This window comes from Cinclus cinclus, chromosome 12 (genome assembly GCF_963662255.1).
Source record: "Cinclus cinclus chromosome 12, bCinCin1.1, whole genome shotgun sequence".
NCBI classification, from domain to species: domain Eukaryota; kingdom Metazoa; phylum Chordata; class Aves; order Passeriformes; family Cinclidae; genus Cinclus; species Cinclus cinclus.
Genome location: NC_085057.1, coordinates 9,312,758 through 9,338,092, shown reverse-complemented (window position 1 = coordinate 9,338,092; position 25,335 = coordinate 9,312,758). Strand labels below are relative to the sequence as shown.

Below are 25,335 nucleotides of genomic sequence, written 5' to 3'. Positions count from 1 at the left end.
AGGAACTGTTGGTGAATTCTCTTTCCTGTTGCTTTCTCTTTGAGTTGTGAGGGCACAGAATTTGGCAGGACAATTGTTAAGTGTCTCATACTTTTGTCTAATTTCTTCTCTTACAAACAGAATTACTCAGGCGACCTCAATTCCCTGGTGGCTCTACATGAATTGTACAAATACATCAATAAGTACTATGACCAGGTGAGTGTGTGTTTCCAGGAGGTATGAATATACCTTTCTTCTTCTGCCACCCAAACAAAAAAACTACAAAAATTAACAATTGAGAACAGCCAGACTATTCCAGTATTGTGTATTGTTTCATTGGCATGCATAACTCATGTCACGAGTGTGCTTTATTCTTATCGAAGAGCAAAAGCGAAAAGAACTTCTGACTTGGAGGCTCTTGGGAATTCATGTGCACTTCTTCATTTTTACTCCAATATCCAAATACTCTACTTAAAAAAAGAAAGTCAGTTCAGATTAATTTACTAAAGACTTAATTTTCATGTGAGAAGTTTAGCATTCTTTTCTCCCTGTGAAGTCTGTAAGTTACTGCCATGAATCTAGAATACTTCTTCTGTGGTTGATTTGAGATTAATTGCTCCATACCCTCTCTAGACCAGAGCATGCTGAATTTCAGCTTGAGGTTCTCCATAATGCCTGGAGTTCTGGAGTTGGGTGTTCAGCTTGGTTGGGTGTCACGTGCTGGAGAAAGGCTGCCTGTGAGCTCTGTCTTGTTGCAGATCATTACTGCCTTGGAAGAAGACCCAACGGCACAGAAGATGCAGCTTGGATATAGACTGCAACAGATTGCAGCAGCTGTGGAGAATAAAGTCACAGATTTGTGACAGGCACAGACAGACTGCTCTCCCCTGGCTGAATGGGGACAGTGCTCCTCCTAGTTGATAAACAGGGTGTCCTGCTGCCATTGGAAGCAGACTCCAAGGAACCTGCGGGTGACATGAGCAAGGGGATGGCCAAGGCAGTACAAAGTACAAGCGTCCTTGCATCTCAGAGAATATTTTTTTACAGTTTTTTTTTCTTTTTAAAAGTAAAATGAAACAAAAAAAAAGAAAAAAAGGACAAACTTTGGGTTTTTCCCTGGCAGACTGCTGAGGGGCCACTCAGGTCCTTCCTACAGATGTTATGTGAATGTGCCAAGTTCCTCAACCATGTTTTTGAAGAGCCAGGTGACAACACTGAGCACAGTGTCTGTGGAGTCCTCAGCCTTGCACAGATACCCTTCCCAGTGCTGGAACACTCCCCGCTGCAACCACTCACTTCCTTGGGGATCAGGAAGGTTGTTTTTTGGTTTATTTTTTTTTTTTGGGTTGAGCACTGTGCTAACCTCTGTTCCCAGCTAGCAAGCACTCCTGAGAGACTCCTTGCAGCAATGTCCCTCCTGGTCCCAGATGTTGGATGTAGAAAGGAGAGTGTCCAACGGTGAAGGTCTCTTGCTCCCCAGTGCTTTGGTCTCTGACAAGACGTGCATGGCACCTACTTGGCTGGAATGTGCTCACCAGCATGGGTGCTTGCCATGGGGCCCACTGTAAATGAAGAGCACCCCCTCACCCTTTCTCTCAGGACAAATTCAGTGTGTGAGTGTAGCTACCTGGCTCCCTTTGGTCTCCACTGACTCAGCTCGGATCTGTCTTCCTGGTTCCTTGTGGCCAGAGGTTGCCCTGCTCTTTGGAAAAGCACAACAAATGCCTTGTGCCACTCCCCCTTCCTCCAGTGTCCAGCTGTTCTGCTGCTCTGAACTGGACTTGTAAATACCCTCAGAAAGTTAATGTATTTAAATGCTAAAGGAGAATGTTTAACTTCGTGGCTTTGAGACAAAGCTTTTCTTGGAGAAGTATCTCTGTGCACTTCTACTGACAAACGTCTGTCAGCACTGGAGCAGTTTTCTCCACTGCTTTGTCTGCAGGGATAACTTGTAGGTGTCTCTGTTGTACCAGCAGCTCGCCTTTCCCCATGGCTCAGTCCCAGGCTCTTTGTGCTCTTCTCATAGGCTTGCCTTACACCTAACTCTCAGCTCCACTGCTCAGACTCTCCTGTTGTGGCACATGGAAGGGTTATTTGGTGAGCTGTGAACTCAAAGAAGCTGTCAAGCACAACCACGATGTTCCCAAGAAGGGTTGAGTGTCCTGCAAAAAGGAATGATTTGTGCAGCGAGGAGAGGCCTGGACCAGGCACAAGCAGTTAGCTGGCAGCTCCTCACTTCTCCCTCCTTAGTTCCTCCACTTTGTGAACAGTCCTCTGCCCTTCTAGGAGCTAATGTATAAGGGGGCTTTACTTGTTCTCTCCCCCACCTGCTAATTCCACACTGATGTCCTGTGTGCCTGGGACAGGTAGACAAGTCTGACTCCTCTGTGGTGGTGATTGTGTGGGCCAGGAGGTAGCAGAGCTAGAACAGAAAAGGATCACATCCCTACCTCTCTTTACATTGCATATAGCACTAATTCCAGGTCTACTCCATCAGCCCTGTGGTTTTGTGTGAATGCTGTGCAGTTGCAAAATTGTTTCTCCATCAGGCTAATGCTGGCCTCTCTTGCTACAAAGCTGGCTCTGCTGTGACCTTCTCTGAGCAGTGTAACAGTATTCCCAGGTACATGGGGTGCCCAGAGTATGAGCGTCCCTCTGCAACCTTCTGCTCCTGTTGTGCTGTATGGAGCAGCAGGCTGGCTGGCAGAAATCTGGGGGTTGCAGAGTCTGACTCTTTCCCCTGGTGAGTACCAGTTAAGGTCTCACTCCTTCCCAAACACTCATTTCCACAAAACTTAATGGGACTTAGCAACTCTGAAACCTTTGTCTTGGCTAAATCTGATTAAACTGGTTGCCCCAAAAAGCTGAGTGGAGGAGAGGACTGCTGGATGGGAAAAAGCCAATACAATGCATGTTAGTAAAGTCCATTCTTTTAGGGACTGCAGGAGGAGATTGCTTGATTTGAGGCAGGTGCAGGTATAGTGGTGGAGTAGCATTGTCCCCTTGTGTGTATGTGGATAGACTTTCTGCCTTAGGAAACAAGGCCTGGTTTGTGGCCTCTCCAACTTGCTGAGTGTCTGACAGAAGCCACAGAATCTCTGCTGGGTTTCTGGCTCTGCAGACTGTCAGTGTCTGCCCCTATTTTTGCAGAATTATCTCTGCACTTTCCCAGAACAGGGTGGCTTGAGGCTTAATTCTCATTCCACCTCCCACTGGTATCCACATTCTCCCTGCTTCTCAGTACTGTTCCTGGATGTTGGAAATCATCTGCTTTCTCCAAGTTTATCTGTGAAAGTCTACTTTTATTAGAGCAATAATCAAGACTTTAAAATAGAGCTAAACATAGGTGATTGATTTATTTAACATCTTCATCTTGTCCTTGCATGGCTGGACAGGATACACTGCCGGGTGCAGATCAGTGAGGGTGGAAAGCTGGTAGTGCCCATCTCCTCCCATCCATCTGTCCTTGGTGTTCTAGATATCAGCATCCCCCTCCCTGTGGACGCTCACTGAAGGCCCTCATAGGGATCAACTTGGGTGTTTAGGCATGGCCCCTCTTAATCTCCGTCCGTGCCCCTCTCCTGTGGCAAAATCAGTTTCTGTGGCAGGGTTCTGTTGCATTTAAATTTGCACAAAACAGGTTTTATTGTGAAATTCCCTATTGCCAGGGAAAACTTATTTATTTATTTCTCTCAATCCTTCCAAGTTTTTTCCAGTCTCTGCCCGATTCCACAACCAATTCCTTGTCAAGGACAGAGAATCGTGTCTGGATGTTCCTGTTTGGTCACAGGTAGCAAGTTCTGTGGGCACCAGCAGAGAGAGCCCTGCCACCACTGCTGTGGGACACAGGGATGTCACTGCTCCAGTGGGACTCCCAGGAGTGGCAGGCACCAGCTTCATTTAGTGCTGTGGTCAGAGGGAGGGTCTTGCTTCTGCTGTGGTCTGGGCAAAAGGCTGAGAACTGATCAGTATTAAGATAAATCTCCCTTGGCGTATTTGAATGTCTCTCCCTTTGGCATGATGAAGCACAGCTGGTGCCCACGTGACGTAGATGTGAGAGCTCTTGCTTTCATCTGTCTGGTGGCAAATTTAGCCTGTACCTTTTTTATTTTTGCAGAAATTATGGCTGATTTTTTTTTTTTAATGAAAATAGAGGGTTATTCTTGGATGCTGCTGCCTTGGTGGAATGCCACTTCTTTTTCAGGGTGTGCCCTGGTTGCAGCAAGATGCTGCCTTTTTTTTGGTGTGTGTGTGTATGTGTGTGTGCCTTTCTTGTGGGGATGATTATTTTGGTTTCCAGAACACCCAGGGCATTTGCTCTTGTAGTCTTTTTCCTGGTCCTCTGTCATGATGACTCTGCCCTCTCCCAGCCTTGTGACTTGGTGTCTGTCTGTCTGTTATGGTATGGCCTGACCTGCATTTATGTCCTGCCACACCTTAGGTTCTGCTCAGAGCACCCAAGGTACTGTCTTTCTCAAGTTTGAATTAATAATTAATATAAAAAGCTTGAAAAAATATGAATTTTGTTACATAGTGTAATAACTGTTTGTAGATACTGTTCTGAGATGTAGGAATCTATTGGTGATATAAGAGGTTTTGTCTGTAAATAATCAGTTTAGAGTCAAAATGATTTTAATAAAGAGAATTCTTACACAATAATTCAATAAATTTTAATATACAACCTCTGTGTCATGCTTGTATTGCATGATGATGCAATTATGGAGAATGTATTTGCCTCTTTTCCTTCCTAAGTGGAAACTGTGCTTCTAAGCACCAGGACCCAGAAGCTGTGTGAGGAGTGAGGCTTTTCCCTCCTCCCTAGGCTATGTTTCTTCAAGATAACTTGTGCCATCCACTCTGCATCCCTCTACAGTTTCCAGAGCTCAAATGGCATCCCTCCCTGCGGGAGGAGGCAGCCTCCCTGCACAGACACTGGTGTTGGGCTGGCACTGGGGGCACACGGTGTGTGGCAGCTCTGGCTGTGGTCTCTCACTGTGGTAAGGGTTGCTGCAACTGTTGTCACTGTTGGTCACTTGTCCACCAGCGTGAGGCAGAAGCCAGTGTTCCTAATTTACCAGAACAACTTTATTCTTAAATAAATTTCACAGTTCTTCCTAGACAGCAATCTGGCTCCTGGCCCATCTGTCCTCTTTTCTTCCCTCCCCTTCCTTTTACTAGCAGAGTTTTGTAGAGTCTGCTTCTCCCCCTCTTTTAGTCCCTCCTCTGTGTGTTCTTGTTGCCCTTTTCAGGGTCACAAACCACTTGTCCCCTGCATGCTGCCCCGCAGGGCTCAGCACCCGGCCTGGCGCAGTCTCTGCCCCCTCCCTTGGTATTTTTAGTGCAGGGAAGGCAGGTGAGAGCAGAGGGGCACAGGCAGGGGGAGAGCCGCTCTGGGAGGCCCTGGCCTGGGTTTGGCAGCCTGGAGCTGCAGCAGAGCTACTGCAGGCAGGGTTAACCCTTTGCTGTAGGGCTGGGGTTTGCTCTCTGCAGCCTCAGCCAGGAAACCCGAGCTGTTCGAGCCCAGGGCCCCAGTGAGGGGGAGGCCAGGCCATGCCCAGCTCTGGTGTGAGGCTTGTGGCAGTGGGGGGAAAAAAAAAAAAGTGATTCTTGCTGTGTGTGGCCTTTTCCTACCCAGCGTTGCATGGTGTGGGATGCTCGGGTCCCCTCAGGGCTGGGGGGAAAGATGCTGCTACTCTTGATCTCCAGGGAAGAGGAGCAGGGGGAATGTAGGCTCTGTGGCCACCAGCACCATGCTGTGACGGTGTTTGATTGTGTGCAGGCACCGCTGCAGAGACTGAGGTTCCTCAGGTCCGGCAGTGTGGCACACACTGGATTGGTCTGGGAACAGGGATGGCTCTGCCTGGCTGAAGGTGGTGCCGCAGGAGCAAGTCCTGCAGACACACTGCTGGGAGCAGGGGAAAGAGTCGGGCAGCCCCACGGTTTCTGCGTCTGGAGAAGGCAGAGCAGAGGGGGAGGACTTCTCTCTTTCCATCTCAGTAGAGCTGTGAATTTCCCGCTATAAATAGTTGCTGTGGAGACTGAATCTACTGCAGGCTCACAGGCCTGCTGCCAGGGAGGCAGGGAGAGGCCAGTAGTAAAGTGATTCCACCGCAGCTGTCTGAGTCTCCTGCTCTCCCAAAGCCAAGGTTGTTCCCAGAAGTGGTGCTGTGATCTGATACCCTGCCCCACTCCTCACCACGTCCATCCAGCGATGCAGAAGTTTGGTGGGCTCAAGGACATCCCTCCTGGGGAAGTGCAGACTAAAATCTGAGCAGGACCAGCTGGTATCTCACTTTGGGGAGCTCCAGAACAAGCCAGATGATAAAGGGAATGGCGTGAGCTGCTGCATGGTGAGTCTGCTGGGCCCTGGGGGTCAGAGCCCCACCAGGGCTGCTTGCGTGCTGTGACTTGCAGGGATGTCGTGCTCAGCAAGGGCTTGTAGATCTGTGGTAGTGCAGAAGCTGAAAATGTGTATTGCTCTGGTGAGTTCCATCACTCCAAGGGTCTGGTGTCATAAGGCGTGACTGGTGTTGGGCAGCTCTGTACGCTGTTCCCTGTGGGTTGGGTGGCTGAGTCCAGGCCAGACATGAAGCATCACTCCTTGTCCATGGCTCTCACAAACCAGGCAGGAACAGTTCTAGGGCTGAAGTTCTCCAAGTTAGTCCAGGCTTGCAGTAATTCGGTGGGTTCTCCACAAAATAGTTGTAATGACAAAAGCAAAATAAGTTGTATTTAATATGAAAATGACAAGAAATTAAGGATTAAAAGCACCAATTGTCCTTTATCACAAAGCTTAGAAAAGTGCATTTCACTTTTCTGTACCAAGTTGCATAGCAACACTCTTCATCTTTTGCCAGTGCTTCCATCCAGAGAGGGTGGATGGAGGTAGATCTTGCATGCCTAAGGATAGACTTATCTTGCCTCTGCAGCAGCAAGGCCACCATGGCCCAGTGAATGGCACAAAAGCTCCCTCAGCCCTAGGACTAGGATAAGTCTTACACTTTGGATCTGCCTCTGGGTCTTATTTTCTCACTGAAGTCTCCTATTGCCAGGACACTCCACCAAGGGAAGAAGCTGTTGAACTCCCATCTCCACACACTCAGGAGTTTTCCCTTGGTAGGTGAATGGTAAGCCACATAATTAAACCTTGCTTGCTCTCAGCTCAGGCCCTGCTGTCCTCAGGATGTGAGTGAAGAAGGCTCAGGCAGATCCTGGTGGTGCAGCAGTGTGAGGGTACTGATAAGCTTACTCTGTGCAGAAATAAGGAAAATTTTGATTTCAGTTCTGTTTCATAGTTAAGATGTCAGCAAGTATTTGCTGTAAAGAGTGGCCATCCAGACATGCACCATCCAGGGGCTTTATGCCTAAAGAGACTGATTCTGAACACCATAAATGCAAGGATTACAGGTGTAGAAATGTAAGGAAGGAGATGTATTTTTAGCTCCTTTCAGACTTCTGTGCAGGCTTGGGTGAACAGAGTAACATCAGCCCTGGCACTTTGGATTTTCCCTGACAAGATGAAAACTTTGAGCCCAGTCTGACCCTTAACTAGAACTGTGTTGGGAGCTCACTGCATGCCACAAGGCAAGCTGTGTCTCTGGCTGCTGTGCTGGGAGAGGAAAATCAGCACATGGAAAGAAACTTTAATGTTTTGAGGAAGTTAAAACAGGTGCTCTGTCTCAGCACCTGGAAGATGTTGCTGTTCCAGAACAACTCCCTGCCACCAGCACTGCCAGCCCTCTATAACTATTTCTGAAAATCCTTTGGTTCAGATGAGTTCTTAGCTTTAACAACCTGATTTGGAGGATTTAAAGTTCAATATTTCTACTTGCGCTAATGATCTATGGGCATTACTATTACTTGTCTCAAGCTCTGACAGTGTGTGTTAGCCTGAAGCTTCAGCTGTACAGCAAGTGACATTTCCAAATTATGAAAAGCTGGGTTGGGAGTGCCCCAGTTACTGTGGCTTAAATCTGTATTTCATTAGCAACAAGGGTTCTGGGTTTCTATTTCAGGTGACCAGTACTGAAGCCAGTCCTACATCAGTGCTGCAGCACTGGGGAACAGAAGTTGTATTAATCTGTCTGTGCTGTCTTGGTGTTTATGCCTTGGGCTGTCATAGTAACAAACCCCAGGAGCAGCCCCTTGCCAGGATGTCCTGTGGCCTTGCTGGGATGTCACAGGATGGTCAGTGATAAACCTGTGCTCCAGCCCCAGAGCTGGACTGTGGGCAGAGGACCAGCAATGTAGTGTTTAGAATGCAAGTTCTATTTCACACCCCTCTCGAGCAGGAGCCTCCTCCTGCCAGCCAAAGCCCAAATTCCCTCCTCAGCCAGGAAAGAGAGAGGGAGGGGGAGCTTTCCCTGGCCCTAGGAGGGGATCCCACAGACCCTGTTAAGCCCCTGAAAATACACACTAGGAAACCTGAGACTCCCACCTGGCCCTGGCCCCGGACCAGCCTGCCAGCTTTCCTCTTCTGAACTCTTAAAATAATCCCTGTGTCCCTGAAGTGCCAAAAGTGTTTGTAACAGCCTGACTCCAAGAGCTGCTGAAGGGAATGGGAAAGAAAGGGGTGAGGGCACAGCAGAGGTATGGCCACCCTGCATCTCTCGAGCTCTCTTGAAAGGAGTAAAGTGCTGAAGATCACATCACCCGTGTCCCACAGCTTGGTGTCCCACTGCCTCCATCCTCTCGTGCCAGGATCTGCTGTGCTCCAGGGCCATGGAGGAGCAGGTGCAGCAGGAGATGCCATCAACCCAGCACACAGGTCAGTCCTTGGGCATGAGGCTCCAGAGATGAGATCATCCCAGGCTAGAGGAGGCCACTGGGACCTGTCAGGCTGTCCTCAGCTGCTCGTTCAGTCTAAGAGCATTTAGAGACACTTGGCGATGGTTTTCCACAGGAGGTCACCACCCTGTGCAGGAGGGAGAGGTGTTCAACACACGGTACCGGGTGCTGCACAAGCTGGGATGCGGCACCTTTGCCACTGTGTGGCTGTGCCAGGACATGAGGTGAGGGGCTGAGTGCCAATTCAGGGAGGTCGGAAGGCATGGCTGATGTCCCGGGTGGGGCTGGCCTCTCTTGCAGAAACAGAAGAGCACAGTCTGGGAGCATGCCAGGCACCCCTAAGCACAAGGAGCATCTGATAACAACATCAGTGGGGTGCAATGAGCAGAGCTAGTCCCCAGATATCAAAGAATGTAAATGAGGTGGGATCAGCTGTTGCTCTGCTTTTTCCTTTTTTCTCACTTAGACCCTGCAGTAGCCGTGTTCTTTTTCTCTCCAATCCCTTGCTGGTCCCTGGAACAGCTGTGCTGCCAGATGCCAGTGGGAGGGATGCCCAAGGGCCTGGCATGCTGTAGACCAGGGCCAAGGGTGCCTGCAGAAGAGCAGCACCTTCCCTGGGGAGCCTAGGGCTGGCTGACTGGGAGAAAGGGATGTGTTGCTGGTCATGGCCACTCTCATCCATTGGCTGACAGCTGTGGTTCATTTCCCAGAAGGAAGAAAGAGGTAGCTGTGAAGGTTCTGAAAAGCAGGGAAGGCTTTGCTGAGACTGCCCAGGATGAAGTTGCTTTCCTCCGCTGTGTAAGTATATTCTGTGGGTCTGTGCTTTGGTCTAGCAGATGGCCATGGAGCTCAGGTTTGAGTATCAGCCTCATCATCATGCTCTGCCTCCAAGTTTCAGTCCAAGGAGCTCAGTAGGGAATAGGAAAAAAAAAGAAAGGAAGCTGGGGAATTCATAGAAATCACCCTGCCTTAGCACTGGCCTCTGAAACAGGAATCTTTTCCTTCCTCTACCATACTGTGACATGTTGGCTTTATCCCAGTTGCTCTGTCAGCCCATTTCTTTTATCTGAGACTGAAATCCAGCAAAAAGGAGGAATCTGCAGAATGATAAGGTAGATAATCAACAGAAGAAGATAGCAATGTTCTTAAGGAGGAGATGGGAGCATGTCTGCTGTACTTGTGTCATTCACAGAGGAACGTCACCCAGAGGACATTGCTGTATCACAACACTGATACTGAAGTAAAAGGAAATATCTGCAATAGAAAAAAAAAATATGAGGTACCAAAATACAATAAATATCTGAAGTCAGCTTCTTCTGGCTTCTACTAATGGAGGTTGTAATTAGGTGTCTGCATCTGGGTTGTAGCAAGTTGCCTTTGAAGTTGGCTTGAACTGCTAGTTCTAGAAAGCTTGTGGTTACAATTCTTCAAGTTTGCTCAAATACAAAGTTACATCAGCTTCAGATGAGTAAAGCCATTAAATTCTGCATTCTAAATTACTCTGTGGCCTTTCTCCTACAGGTTTGAGAAAGGTTTACTTAACACCTGTAAATCTGTAGGCCCTATCTTAAGGCAGGTGAGCCAGATGCAGTGATGCAAGAGGAAGTACCAAGTGGCACAAATTTAATGTAATCAGAGGGCTGCTTTTCTACGCATCAGCACAACCCTGCGTAGAGAGAGCCTTACCCCTGATTTATTATTAATTCTCAGAGACATATCTGCCCATTCAGCAGCACACAGCTGGTTCCCAAGGCTGTTCCCACCAGCACTGGGGGGTTAGTGCCTGCAGAGCTGCCAGGAGAGATGATCTGGCCTCTGCTTTCAGGGCTGTTCACTTCTATTGTGCCAGAACAGACTTGGCACTGGTACAAGTGGATCTGACATTTGCAAAATGAGCCAAACCAAAACCTTGGTAGTTGTGGCTGTGAAGAGAGAAAAAAGCCAGCATGAATTGCTGTAGCAGGATAAGTCCTCTGGGAGAGCAAGCCCCTGGTGCTCCTTGTCACACAGGTGTGTGGTGCTGGGGGTGCTGTAGCACCTGTGCCTGGAGATTCACACAACAAAGTACCCTGAGCCAATAGCACATGTCCAGGTGGGTGTATGGACAAGAGGAGCACAGGGTGCTGCTCCCACTGAATGCTCCCTTGGCCTGTTGAATTTTCCAGCTGCAGAGTTCTCAGGCCAAGGATGATGCTTGTGTGGGCAGAAATTCTCAATGGATTTACCTTGAACCCTTTCAGAGGGTTGTGAGATTCAGTACCAGCCCCTGTGAGATTCAGTACCAGCAGCCCTCTGTAACAAGAACTGATCCCAGTTACCCATGTGCTGTGTGAAGAATCATCTCTGCTTTGTTTTTGGACCTACTACATGCCTGGCTCTAGTACAAAAGATGTGTTCACCACCTCCACCACCCATCCATATCCTATAGATCACTGCAGTACTTGCCCACAGCCAGCCATGTTCCAGCACAAATAATCCCCCTTCATTGGGTTCTTCCAGATGTGGAAGCTGCTCTCTACCCTGATGAGTAGCATTTGAGTGGCCAAAGACAACCCCTTGAGGGAAATTGCTGAAGGGCTGCTGTGAGGCAAAGGAAAAGGACAGCCACTGATGCTGGGAGCAGGGAACTGTCTTCTTCGGGGAATTCCCTTCCAGCACAAGTAGCAGCATTCTCTGGGTCAGCCTGGAGGGAATAAGCAGCAGGAAATGTGCTAGATACTATCAGCAGGATTGGTGTGAGTGTGGTGGTCCCACCTGGTCAACAGCAAGACAAAATATGCAGAAACTCATTCCTGGTTTTCCTGATGTTCTCACGGGATTTGTCATGAAGTGCCAACTCCCAGAAAAGAAAGTCTGTCAGACAGGATAAAACAGATGCAAGGTGTCCTTGTGCATATATATGTCTCTAATTGCAGCTTTCTTGGAATCCTCCCCCTCAGGTAAGCTGCATGAAGAAGAAGGACCAGGCAGGAGAAAACATCGTCTGTTTGTTAGACGACTTCAGAATGATTGGAGAGAATGGTTTTCATATCCTTCTGTGGAGAATGTTTTTCTGGGCCAGCAAGGCCTGGGCTTGTCTTGGAGAGCCACAGGATGGTGTAAACCTGAGTGCTGTGCTGCCATGAGGAGGATGAGCAGGGCTGTAGCTGGACCAGGGCACATGGGCGTGGTTGGAGGGGTGAAGCTGAACTAGGAGCAATTTGGTTGCTTTGGTGAAAGGCAAAGGGTTGGTGGTAACACCTTTCCCTGTTAGTGAATCCCTAACTCTTTCCCACATGCCTGCCTGGTATTTGAGGTGCTGGGTCCTTCCATTCGATGTCTGATGGGAAACTACACAGCCCAGGGACTGCCCTTGCCTTTTGTGAAAAAGTCTTTACAGCAGGTGAGAACTTAGCTGCAATCAGGCAAGGGCACCAAGGGGCTGTCACAGTCTTCCTCCCAAGGGGAAGGGCTTGGGTGTTACTGCCTAAGCCTGCAGCCTCCTCAGGTTTGGGAAGGAGTCAGGGCCACAAAGTGCCAACAGCCTGCAGTTGTACACCAGGGAGTCAGGGCTGGCACTTCTGTTTCCATCAGCTCAGTAATCATTGGGTTCTCTGCTGCTTGTAGAAGCAGGAGGGGACAAAGAGCCTGCCATAGTTCTACTTCTTGTGGGCAAACCATCTCTGCCCTCATGCTGCCCAGAGAAGCCCCCTCTGGCAGTAATGCCAGACTGCTGGCATGTGCCTTGGCATCCAGCCAGCTCCAGCAGCTTTCTGCATGGCACCACTGAAGGCTGCTCAAGATCTCCCTCCCATCTTTACACAAATTTCTAGATTGCTGATTTGGTCAGCTTGTTCTCTTTCCATGTTGAATATTCCCTAAGCAGAGCCAATTTTTCCTTCATTCCCTGTAAGGATGTGTTGGGCCTATTTAAAAGATGGTGAAAACTGAGTTTCTTCGGGGTTGGCTCTGCTTAAGAAATGGGAAACCTGAGTGAGGCCTCAGAATAGTTAAAATTACATTTTGCTTCTCATGCTGAGATTTATCAGAAGTCTACATACTTGCTAAGATGAAGATTTGCTATCCTGATTCCTGTGACCTTCTAGGAATACTAAGAAAGAAAATTGCTTCCTCCTTCATCCTATTTTCTATTATCCTACTACAGAAAATAGGCTACTTCAGAAAGCTTCTCCTTTCTCTAAAGAATCTCCACTAATATCTGAGTAAGTTACACAAAAATGTAGTGGCACTACCTCTATGCTCCATTTCACACTCGGGCTTTTTCTTGATACATTATCTGCTTTAATTGTAAAATCTCAGATCTGTTTTCCCCCTTCAGATCAGCACTGGGACAGTACTTACTTCTGATTCATTCCAGTTTAGTTATTTAAATCTTCCCCATGTTTCACAGTTACCATTTAAGGCTGATATTTCCCTGGGGCTGGTGTTCATCCCAGAATAGATAATACAGAGAATATTTACCAGTCCTTTATGTCTGTCCAGAGTGTTAAAAAACAAACCTAAATCTCCCCATAGCCTTTTTTCTGTTACTGATTTCTGATAGTGACTGCTCATCTCTGGTAGGTGTTGTTTATCTCTCCCCTGTGACAGGCCAGGCTCTCCCTGCTGCATCACAAGCTGTTTTTTCCCTACATGACTTTCCTGCAGGGCCCTGAAATGTTCTCTCTGCACTCACTCATGGTTTCTCCCCCTCCTGTCTGTGCTGTCCTGTGTCTTCTTTCCTTATAAGATGGGACACCCTCCTATGCCATGTCATTGTCATTCAGATGAAAGTTGGGGGCTGGTTGTAATCAGTGGGAAGGCACAGAGGTCTCAGGACACAGCAGTCATACAAACAATTACATTTTTCAGGAGAAAGTTCAGCTTTGAAGGCTCCTCATAGCCCCATCCTCTTCCTACCTCCCTGGGCTTGCCCATCCATGCTGATATCTGTGGATTGTCACACTGTGTGTCATCCCAAACAGCCCTTTCCTTGCTGAGCTGTCCAGACCTCCACTTGGTCCCGGGGTTCTGCTGCCTTGTGGGGTGATAAAACCCTTGTGCCTGCTCCCACAGGCCACCCCAACAGGAAATCATTTATTGCCAGCAGTTGCCATCAGTGGCCAGACTGTCCCTGACTCGCACTCCCACTGTGCCTGTCTGCTCTGGCAGCTGCTGGGGCAGGAGAGGCAGTGGGGACCCTCTCAGGGCTGGTGTGACAGTGCTGCCTCATTGCCCAGGTGCTGGCAGGACTGCACTTCCTGCACAAGTGCTGCCGCATCATCCACGCAGACATCAAACCAGAGAACATCCTGCTGTGTGGATGCAGCAAAAGGCTCCAAGGGCTTCTCATGGATACACTCGACTGCAACCAGAGAACAGAAGTGAGGCTAAAGGGAAGAGGTGAGCACTCCAGAGCTTTATGTGTTTATTGGCAGGAGAGAAATGAGAGGCAGCCAGTACAGATACCTTAGGAAAGGTTCACATCTCCTGCAACAGCCAGTACAAAACATTACAACCAGTATAAAACATTATAGCCAGCTTATGCTGCTGAAAGGCCTCTCCTTTATCTGCTTAACACAAACACCAGGCTGGACTCAAGGCACCTACAGAAATGTGGTCCTGCAGGTGGGTTTGCGTGAAGGACAACTACAGGTCACAGATATCTGTTAACAACCCCACCATGACCTCAGAGCTCACTCTCAAGGCTTTAGGTACAGGACAGTTCCACATGTCTGATGTTTTCAGCTACTGAAAGGTTCATATACAAAATGGCTTGATCAGAAAGTTGTATGACACTCCTACTCTTTGTTTCCCTCATTTCTGAGGTTTGTGGGAGACTTGTGTGTGCTGCTAATCTTCGAGGCCTTCTGAGACATAATTTATTTGCACAGAATGGTGTGAATATTGAATAAGATGTAGGGCTGGAGAGTTTCTCAAGAGATTATCTCATCTCCCAGCAATGAGACCTTTCATATTATCCTTGCACTGTGTTCTCCTGTGAGCATTTCTCCCATGGCAGTGTTGTTTTGTCTCTCAAACTCAGGGGCAATCAGGGAATGCTAAATTATTGACCGAGTCTTTTGCTTGGAGCAGAAGAGCACAATATTAAGCATAGGCTGACAGCTTACTGTAAGGTACTAAACCAGGAATTACCTTTTTCTGGGATCATACAGAAGTGTAACCTCCGTGTTGCATGCCAAGCAGGTTATATCCAAGGTCTGTGACAGCCAGAGTTGCCAAAGGCTGAGGAGAAATTACAGATGTTTTGGTTCTGACTGGTGCTCTCCTCTGGCCCCTCAGTAATTTAACCTTGCTACTAGAGGAACCTTGCAGCAGGACAGGAGCATATGGTCATACTGTTCCACTCCAAGCTACTGTTCTCCCAAACATTCTCGTATGTTTTTACTGGATACCAGGTCTTGTGTTCCTTCAAAAGGGAGGCATTTGATTCATGATAGGAAGTGTTTAGGACCTTTTAGGCTGAGAAACTTTAAGAGAAGGCAGACATGCCTTTCCTGTGATAAGTGGTGGGTGCCTGCTGGCTCAGAAAGACCTGATTTCTTTTTGTCCTTTCCACCTAGGAGGCGATCTTGGCAATCAGTTGGAAGAATCTGATTTAATGAGCATAGAGGTGAAAATTGCAGATCTAGGAAGCGCATGCTGGACAGTGAGTCTGTTCTGACCCTCAATCCCATGACAATGTGGGATGCTGTGTGCTTCTTTCCATCCCACATCGTGTGTCTGTCTGTGCCTTTACAGCTGGACAGCTATTTCAGAGATGCTGATATTGGGGGGTGTTATGTTTTGCACACTCAACTTCAAGCTGTGCACAGTCTTCCTGAGACACTGTCAGCTTTGGACATTTCTCCAATTTGCAGTTAGTCCCTATAATCAGAAATTTAAAACTCTGTTCAATGTGAAGTGGTGGGAGGTAGATTTCCACTGGTATCAGTGGGGCCAGCAACATGCTGGTCGTGCCCTTGCAGAGCTGAGAGCACATATTCATTTGTGCCCCAACGTCTTGTCACTGCACAAGAAGCTTTTGACCACCAGCGTTGCTGTGACTGGCTTAGGGACACCAGTCACAAGGAGTTTGCTTCTGTTTTAGTACAAGCCTTTTTCCAAGGAGATACAGACCCAACCATACCGTGCCCTGGAAGTGCTTCTTGGATTAGACTACAGCACTCCTGCGGATATCTGGAGTACAGCCTGCCTGGTAGGACTGGGGACAACACTGTGTGTGTAGGGGAGGTGACAGACATTACCTGGCCAGGGCAGCACGTCCTTAGCATCCACCTATCCATGTAAAAAATGAGAAGGCAAAGGGGGCTGTTGGCATTCATTTGCTTTAGGGCAAAAGCCTGCTGCTGGTACAACCCACTCCTAATTTAGTTTGAGCTCTAAGGCAATTCACACTCCATATAGATTAGCTCAGAGGCTTGCCTATCAGGCACATGCTGCTTTTCATTCAGAGCTAAAGGTGATGTTTCACTGTGGTACAGATCAAGACAGCGTTTTAAGACCAGTTTTATGTGATAAAGAGAGCAATTGGTACTATCAGTAAGTGAGCAAGGAAATCTCCAAGACAATGAATTAACAATGCTACTCCATTTCTAGGCATTTGAAATGGCAACTGGAGAGCCTCTATTTGATCCTCGACCTGGGAAATACTTCTCCAGAGATGATGGTAGGACTCCATGAGTTTTATTCATTTCACTGACAGAAGTGTCACAGTCTGTGTCTAAATTTGTCATCCCTCCCTCCATCTAGATCATGTTGCTTGTATTATTGAACTGTTGGGAAGAATTCCTCCTGAAATTGTTTACTCATGGAACAAGTCAACAAAATTTTTCAGCAGGCCAGGTAAGAACAGGCATAAGGAAGTTTATTTTAAAAATCACTGCAGATCTCTGACACACTCCTACTCAGCTCATGCTGAACTCCCCCAGAAGTTACCCACACAATGCAGGCTACAAGCAGGGATGTAACACAAAGGGAAATTTCATAAAGAGCAGTAACACTCCCTGCCCTGCCTACTTTGCAATCCATGAACATTCCAGGGGTAAATGCAAAATCCTGAAAAATAGTCATAGCAAACACCCAACAGAGAAAGCATTTCCATTCTTTCTCCTTTGGATTTGGAGAAAATGGAAATAGACAGGAAATGGCTCCATGCCAGGAAGGCTGAAGAGTGTGTAACAGGCTGGTTTTCACCCCTTCACTGGCAGAGAACAATGCTGACCAGGAATGGGGTACTCATATCCTTCCAATGTGGCTGCTATATTTAGTCTTCTGACCCAACTGCAACATCTCTTCTGTTTTATTCTCCCCAGTTCCTTTCCCTTTGACTCATGAGTTTTGAAACCCTTCTTTGACCACAGGCATCACATGACTCTACCCTTCTGCATTTGGCCTATCATCCTCTGCTTTCATGCTTACCAGTCTACCCACAGTTCATTCAGTGCTTAGTACTGGTCCTATGCTGGAATTAAACAAACACCTCCCTGCACATCCACATCCTTTGCTCACATTTACGTCTCCTATGGTGCTTAAAAGAAATGAGTCAAAACTAGTTCCACATTCATTCTCCCTGTGAACGAGCCTGGCCTGACTGCACATGCCTAACTTGAATCACTGTGTCTACACCATGCACTCCCCAAGAGGAGGGCTGTTTCTCGCTCAGTCATACACTCTGCTGGGCCCCACAACACACTCAACAGCAGTGTCTTGCTAGCTCTGACACTGAAATAGCATGATGCATCCGGGTGCCTGTGGGCAGGCACAGGGTACAGGCAGCAATGGCTCTGGCATAGTTATTCTGGGAACACTTTGTGCCAAGAATGCACATTCTCAGCTAAGAAAAGTACTCAGGAACAGGGAGACTCCAAACACGAGCTTGGAAAGGTGGCTGCTGAGAAGCACCCGAGAGCCAAACCTGCAAGGCGCAGCGCATCTGGAGCTTACAGAGATAATTCCAAGAAGGCGGCAAAGATCTTTCAGGATGTTTTGGGTTAATTTTGAGGCAAGGCGCGGCAGCCTCAGCCGCGCAGGTGTGACTGAGGGGCCGTGCCCACGCTGTTTCTGCCAGGCGCGCTCCTGCGGCTCTCCCGGCTCTTCCCCCGTAGCCTCCCCGGCATCCTGGCGGACCGGCACGGCTGGACACGGCGGGAGGCGGCCGCCTTCGCCGCCTTCCTGCTGCCCGCGCTGCACTACGCGCCCGAGCGCCGCGCCAGCGCCGCGCAGAGCCTGCGGCACGCCTGGATCGCCGCACCGTGACCCGACCCGGCTGTCCCAGCTCCGCGGGACCCGCCGCAGCGGCCGCACCGCCCTCCCGCGGGGATAGCGGGGCTGGGCCGGCTGCCACGGAGGGGGCGGCTGCCCGCCCGCAACTCCCCATGCGCCGCCTCTGCCGAGCGACCCCGGCGCGGGGCGGCGGCCGCGCAGCCCCCGCCGCGAACCCGCAGCGCCCGGGCTCCTCTCCCTTCCTCCCGCGTCTCCGCAGCGCTGCGGATCGCACGCATCGCTCACTGCGCGCAGCCGCAGCGGCGGAACACCGACACCGGAACCGGGCGGAGCCCCTCGGCCGAGCGCGTGCACCGAGCTCCGCGGGGCCCCTCCTGCCCTGTTCGGCCGCCCCTCCTACCGCGGAGGGACCATCCCTCCGCCTCACTGCCCCGCGGCCTTTGTTCGGGGCTCCAGGGACGGGGACCGGCCAGCTGTGGGTGCGCTGGCCCCGCCGGCCCGGCCCGAGGAGGGGCGGTCTTAGCCCCGGGCGGCCCCGCCGGGACCCCGTGACGGGACCCCCGGCCCAGCCCCCCTCCCCCTCAAACCCGCGCTCGCGGACGTGCCGCGCGGCAGGCCCCGCGCGCGCCGCCGCGCAGCCGCCCTGCGCCCCTCTCCGCCCAGGTCTCCCGGCCGCCCCCCGCACCGCCCCTTCATTCTGCCACGTGTCCCGACGCGGGAGTCGCCCCGCGCCGAGCGATCGCGCCCCGCCGGCCCCGCCCCTCGGCACGTAGCGCGGCTCGCCCGGCGGGCGCTGCCGCAGCCAGCCCGCCCCGCCCCGCCCCGCGTCGACGCTGCCGGCGGCCGTCCCCCTCCTCTCCGCGACGAGCGGCAGCACCTCGCGCCAATGGGGCGCCGGGGCCATGGGGCGCGCGGCGGGGCGGGCGCGTGGAGCCCAATGAGGCGGCAGCAAGGGCGGGGCCGCAGGGCGAGGTCGCCAATGGCGAAGGCGGGAGGGCGGGGCGGGACGCGGCGGCGTGACAGCCAACGGGGAGCGGGGTGGGCGTGCCCGGGGCGCCCCTGGCGCCGGCGCCGGGGATCCCCGTGTACCCAGTGCCGTTTCCGCCCGGCCCGGGGAGAAGCCGCCGCCGGGGGAGGGGCCGCCGCTGCCGCGGCCGAGCGCTCGCTCTCGCTGGTTGCCCGGGACACGCCGTGGCGCCGAGCCGGGCCTGGTGCCGCGCAGGGGCCCGGGGAACGGGCCGGCCAGGTAGGCGCGGGCAGGCGGGAACCGGCTGTACCCGGCGGCGGGAGGGAACGCTGGGACAGGCGGCTGGGCGGACGGCCGCGGGGGGTTCCTGGCGCGGCCCGTGGTCTGGCGCTCTGCTCTGCGCTGCCTTAGCAGTCCGGTCGGCAGCGCCCCGCCGTGTCCCCTGAGGCCCGGCCCGAACTGACCCGGTCCGGCGCGGTGTTGCGGGCATCATGGCGGGCCCGGCGGTGCGCGGGCTCGGGACGCTGGTGGCCGGTGCAGTGCCAGGGCCGGAGCTGGGGCTGGAGCGGCCGCGGGGCTTTGTCGGTGAAGGCGAGCGCCGGGGAAGTACCGCTGCAGCCCGGCCTTCTCCGCGCCCCCGTGTCCCTGCATTGTCCCTAGGGGCCGCGGGAGTCGTTGTCCGGCTCGGGGCAGCCTCTGGGCCGTGGCTGCTCGCCCCGAGCCGCCGACCCCTCCAGGCCTCGGGGGAGGCGGTGTTTGACCTGCATTTTCTGCTTTCTCATGGTGCCCGTGCGGCGCCTTCCTTCGTAACCCCAGCTCCCGGCGCCGGCGGCTGCAGCGCGGATCCTCCCGCACTTCCTCGCCCATCAGCGCGGCCGCTGCCGGGGGTGTTCCCCGCCGCGCTGCCCCGGCCCCGCTCCGACCCCCGACGGCACCGGCAAGGTCACTGTCGACCGGCGGCTCGTCCTTGGGTGCCGGTAGCCGGAGTTCAGCGCCGGGCCGGGTGGGGAAGCGGCGCCGGGCAGTGTCTCGCCGTCCCGGGGGAGGGAGAGAGGCGAGGCCGCGTGTGGCCCTGTGGGAGCGGGGAAATGGGTGTAGCGGCATGGGGGGGTTCGCAGCCCCTTCCCGGCCGTGTCCTCGTGTTCGTCTGACACCAGCTGAGATCTTGGATGTGCTGCTGGTGGGGAAGAGGGTGTTCTGCGGGGCTGGAGAGGTCACAGGGTGCTGCAGGGCTCCTGTGGCTGATGCGGGCTCGGGCCATGATGTAATGGGAGCGTTGGGGCTACGGTGGGGCGAATCCCTCTCTTTGGGTGAGGAAAGAACTTGCTGTTGGTGTCTGATGGTGTGCTGGTATACATTATGGATTTCAGGGAAGTTGCTCCCACCGTGACTGGATGTTGCTACCAGAATCTAAATCCAAAAAAGGATTTTTTTTTTTTCAATAATCAGAGATTCCTGTTTTTACTTGTATAGGAAATACTAGGATTTATTTTTTTCTGCTTCTTGTGGTTGACCCAGGAAGTCGTCTTGTTGCCAGCATTCAGGGTTTTCTTGGTTTTTTTTCTTTTTTTTGGTTTTTGTTTTTTTTTTTTTTTTTTTTTTTTTTTTTTTTGCTGTAGAGGTGCAGGGAGGAGGGTGTTGCTGTGCTCTGGATCCTGTGGGTAAGCGTTGAAGGCAGTGACAGCAGCTGCTGTTGGCTCTGGAGCTCTGGTTGCTATGAGAGAAGCTTCACTAGACTTGGCTGCTATCTCCAGGGAAGGACAGCAGAGCAGCCTCCATTAGTGTGGTGGTAGAGGGATGGCTGGCTCATGTTCAGCAAAGGACTTTACTTTTTGGGCTGTTTCCACGGGCCTAAAGCAGGAGCAGGGATAAGTTTTGGTCCTGTGGGACAAAAATGTCCAAGGTGGGTTTCATCACCATTCTCGAGTTAATGGTATTACATTAAAGTGTGGGTTGGAAGCCTCCAGTTACCCTTTCCACGTATTTTGGTCTGTGTGAAAAGTAGGGCAGCAAGAATTGATATAATCTTCCTGTGAAGTGAAGGCTGCAGTTGTGTCTTTTTTGAACTCCAGTCTCCTTCCCAGCCAGTAACAGAGCCAGATGCTTTTCTTATTGTTTGTATGTCTCCTTCCTCCCCTTCCAGCGCCTGGGCCCCACTTGCCTTATTGACTGGAATTTCTGCTGTGTGCAGTGGGTGTGTGCAGCAGACACCAGCCTGCTAGTGCTGAGGAGGGATTTTCCATTCACAGACCAGGGAACTGTCAAAATAAAGTCCCGACTCAACTTTGGGACTGGAAACAGAAAATGGGGAGAGGGGTTTTCCTCTGCTGCAGAGTACATTTTATTCTCTGAGCTTCTTACGTGCTTGTGTGTCAAAATGTACAGGAAATGTTGCTCTGCTGTGGAATAGGGAGGTAAAACTCCTGTGGATAATGGGAAGGAGTCCTCCCTCTCGATTGACTCAAATGCTTGAAGGAACAGTTTGCAGGAGGCCATTTTTGACGTGACTCTGTATTGTGGAATCTGCCAGCTCCCATCCACACTCTGTCTGCCTGACTGCAATAGCTTCCTTTTTTTTTTTTTTCCTTAAAGGAAGAATGAGTGCCTTTCTTATCTGCTTAACTAACCATTTGGCACTGGCCCCCTGTCTGTATGATATTGTGCTGTTGAGTTGGAGCTATCAGCATATTCCAGTGTGTTTGTTAGAGATGAAACTGTTAGTTGAGGTATGCAGAGTAGGAATGTATTAGTGTTAGAAAACACTGCCATCTTTGTAAACTAACACCTATCATGGGGAGCCCCTTGCCCTGGCCTGAGTTACCCAACTCAGAATTACTATGAGCTCGAAGCAAAAAATTCCAGGACCAGAATAATGTGAGAGAGATTAAAATATGCCCTTAAATCCGCTTGACTGGCAGCAATCATGTGGTAGATGCCAAACTCTGAGTAGCTTTTATATTTGAGGATCTGTAGCACCCAAATTGCCTCACAAGGTGAGCAACTGTTAACCCTCCTAAAACACATCCTTCTCTGGGGCAGGAGGTGTCGTCTGCTGCCTAACCTGGAGTGACATGACACCAGTACTGAACTCTGAATTTTGTGAGTATGAAAACTGCTCCTTGTTTTAATGAAATACACAAAGTGATCTTCAAGGCCCCTTAGTCTTTGTTTACAGTCTCTCTGTAGGTTTTAATGGGGAATTGGTCTATTGCCTCACATTCTGTTGGATAGCTGGCACTGCTTTGACAAGGCCCTGGCTCTTCATTTTACTGTCAAATCCCAAGTGACCTGAAAGTAATATTCCTTAGCTAATGTTGTCTGATATATCCCTACTGCAAGGTGGGGTGATGAAATCCCATGTACATTTAAATCACTTTTTAGAAAGAGCCTCATTTACCGTGAGATTTTATTTTAAAACTGATAGGTCAAAGTTGAAAAAACACAGCAAAGGGGTGGCATTGAACTGGAATCTCAGAACATACAAAAGTTATGCTGTTTTTTTCTGAGGGAGAAAAACCAACTAGCAATCATTGATAGAAATTTTCCAGATGTTCCTTGAAGGAAAAAAAGACATTTTTAATTCAAATTCCCAGTGCAAAGTGTGCAAGGAAGAACTAAGTGTGTGATGTCTTTGACATGTATGTAATTTATTCATCTGTCCAGTCTATGCTTTCGCCCATTTTGGATGATCAGACTTTTACAAACTTGTGTTGAATGATGCGATGAGATAAAAATGTTTCTATCTCTTCTGGCAATATTCAAACAAACATAATGGCTGTTCAGAGGTTTGAAAATTCAAAAATCATTGTTCTCATGACATTATTGCTGTATTACAAAAGCACATTTGTGTTTTTACTCTGGTGCTGCTTGTGTGTGTAATTCTGAAATTTTGCCAATGAAATGCTGTGTTGTGTGCAGTGTATGAGGAAGACTGCAATAGGGAAAGTGTTCTTTATGTGTACAAGATGTAGTAGCAGTGCTTGAGTTGAAATGTTAAATGTGCTTAAGTGTATAGCATGTGTGCTGTTAAGTCTCAGTTGCCCCTATGAAACTTAAACTGCTATTTGAATTTAAAATAAAGACTTTGTTGTGTTTTACTTGTCTATTTAGTTTTTTTTTTACCCCCTCTTCCAAATTAAAAGAAAAATAACTGGGTATTACAGCTGTTACAGATTCTACCTTCAGTCTTTGGCTCCCATGACCAACTTGTGGCAAGAGTTAGTGCATAGTAAGTTTGCACTTGCATTGTTAGGGACAGGTTTGTATAAATCTGGCTTTTGCTTATTTTGATAATGAAAAAAAAGCCCAGACCATAATGCAGCAAGAGTTCACCATTTTGAAACTATGGGAGCTGAGTTTTTTGGTTTTTTTTTTTTTTTTTTTACTTTTTCCTTTTAATTCCTTATTGAAGTTGCATGGGGGATCTTGGTTAGGGATTTCTTTTTTTTTTTTTTCCACAAGATTTGCTATTTTGGTGGCAATTTTCCAGTATTCCTGTAGCAAATCAGCCAAGCTGCAGCCCCTGTCCCTGCTGAGCAGGGAGAATGTGCAGTGCTCCAGGCCTCCCCGCTGAGCTCACACAGGGGTGGGACTTGCTAAGCTGCTGAAATCGCAGCTAATGCCCACTGAGCATGCTGAGAAACAGTTTTTCAACTGCTCCTAGTTGAAATTTTTTTTTCTATAATTAGCAAAGATGTTCTTTGTCTTGAAGAATGATCTGTGGGACAAATCAGGAGGTTCTGGTTCATCGTCCCCTTCCCCCCCACTCGAGCCAGTGGTGAAGTAGTATTTTCCTGTAACAAAAATAGCTAAAGGGATTTTTCCCTCACTTCAGTTGATGAGTCTGAACTTGAAAAGCTGTAGCCCCAAAAAAGAAACCTTCAGCAGATAATAAAGCTAGTTTTTGTTGCCACAAGTCCTATAGGAGCATCTATATGGTTGTTCAAATTGTAAATCTGTATCATTCTGACCCTTAAATCTAATTTAAATGCTGAAACAAGTAGAACCAACAAACTATATTTTAAATAGTATATTTGAGAAAGAAAGTATTTCTTGGTGAGTTTTATTTTTCTCCTGCTAAACATGCACAAACCCCAGTTATTTTAATGAGCAATATGGGAAATGTTCAGCATATACAGATTAAGTGTACTGATGTACTCAGACTTAAAGGTGGAAAAATGTGGGAGGATTTGTCAGCAGTTTGAGTGGCAAGCTTTTAGTGAGCGGGAGAAGTAATTTCTTTTGTGGTCAGGAATCTAATAGTCCCACATTCACCAAACATGAAGAAAAAAAGGGGGGTGAAGAGAGAGGAACATAGGAGAGTGGCATTGAGAAATGGCCAGGAATTTGGCTTTTAGAATGAAGTTCAGAAATAATCTGTTGTTTATGCTAAAGTGTAATCCTTATAAACTTGATAACGTAGACAGGTCTTGCATTCCTCCCTGAGGGTCACAGAAGGGCTAAGTTTAGCAAAGGGGAGGTATCCCAAACACTCAGATCTATCTAGTTTTCAAGGCAGCAAACTTTTCTGTTTTCGTCCTGTTCTAAACAAGCCTAGTTTTTTGTTTTAGGGTTTTTTTTTTTCCACTTACAAGCAGCCTTTTGAGGCAGAATGTGAGTTAGCTTTAAAACCAAAATGCCCTAAAATATTTCAAAGTAATTTCATAGTAGAAAGGTCACGGTGTTTTTGATGTGTTCGTATTTAGAGCATGATTACAATTACAATCATACACATTGACAAGAAGATGTTGTGTGGATTTGGTAGCTGCTCATTTAGTGACTCAGGCCTGTTCCTGTTGTCCTCACAGAACTCATACCAGGGTTTTCTTCTGCAGCCTTGCTGATTTACAGGACAAAATGTTTTCAGTGACTGTGCCAGCAACCTGGAGAACAGTTTGAAGTTCTTTCTGGTACTTTCTTTCTTTCTTGACTTTAAAGAAGGCAGTTTGAAATGCAGCTTGTTGATAGGGAAGGTGTGTGAGAGGCTTCCACCAAACTTCAGTAATGGAGAACATGCCTGCTGCTACTGATTCAATAAAGGAAAAAAAAAGAGGATGCAGCTTGGAGTTTTAGTTCATTGGTATCAGATTATGTGGCCTCCTGGTTTTGCCTGACTTTGAATCATGAAAATAAGTGGCAGAGAATTTTTTTGAGGATTATGTTGATGGTCGTATTTGAATAAGGAAGCCCACATAAGACAGTATTGCTCACATAGTAGGACAGAAGGTCACTTCTTGCTTCTGGGAGCAGAACATGGGAGGTGCAGAGTTATAGCTGGTGGAAGGATGGCACCAGGAAGACTGAAACTTCTCATCACAGCTCTGGGTAGTGCAGAGAATGGGAACAGAGGCATATTTTTCAGTGTGGTCATGTTTCCC

At 49.3% G+C, this 25,335-nt stretch overlaps 3 protein-coding genes across 3 annotated transcripts in view; all 3 read left to right on the top strand.

The window, feature by feature from the left end:
• PLXNB1 (plexin B1) overlaps window positions 1-842 on the top strand; it is a 35,657-nt gene extending 34,815 nt beyond the window's left edge. Inside the window, exons 35-36 of the mRNA XM_062500403.1 lie at window positions 121-195; window positions 738-842. Of these exons, the coding sequence (XP_062356387.1) occupies window positions 121-195; window positions 738-842 (180 nt within the window). The remainder of the gene's footprint in view (window positions 1-120; window positions 196-737) is intronic.
• Window positions 843-8,700: 7,858 nt separating this feature from the next.
• LOC134048659 (SRSF protein kinase 2-like) lies at window positions 8,701-18,024 on the top strand. Its single transcript, XM_062500575.1, has 11 exons — window positions 8,701-8,746; window positions 8,882-8,990; window positions 9,477-9,564; window positions 11,706-11,793; window positions 12,042-12,148; window positions 13,986-14,148; window positions 15,330-15,415; window positions 15,857-15,964; window positions 16,366-16,435; window positions 16,519-16,611; window positions 17,837-18,024. Exons 1-11 carry the CDS (start codon window positions 8,701-8,703, stop codon window positions 18,022-18,024), a joined length of 1,146 nt encoding a protein of 381 aa, XP_062356559.1.
• A 1,088-nt stretch (window positions 18,025-19,112) lies between these two features.
• Window positions 19,113-25,335, top strand: part of SETD5 (SET domain containing 5) — a 65,192-nt gene continuing 58,969 nt past the window's right edge. Inside the window, exon 1 of the mRNA XM_062500472.1 lies at window positions 19,113-19,237. The gene's annotated coding sequence lies outside the window, so the exon portion shown is untranslated. The remainder of the gene's footprint in view (window positions 19,238-25,335) is intronic.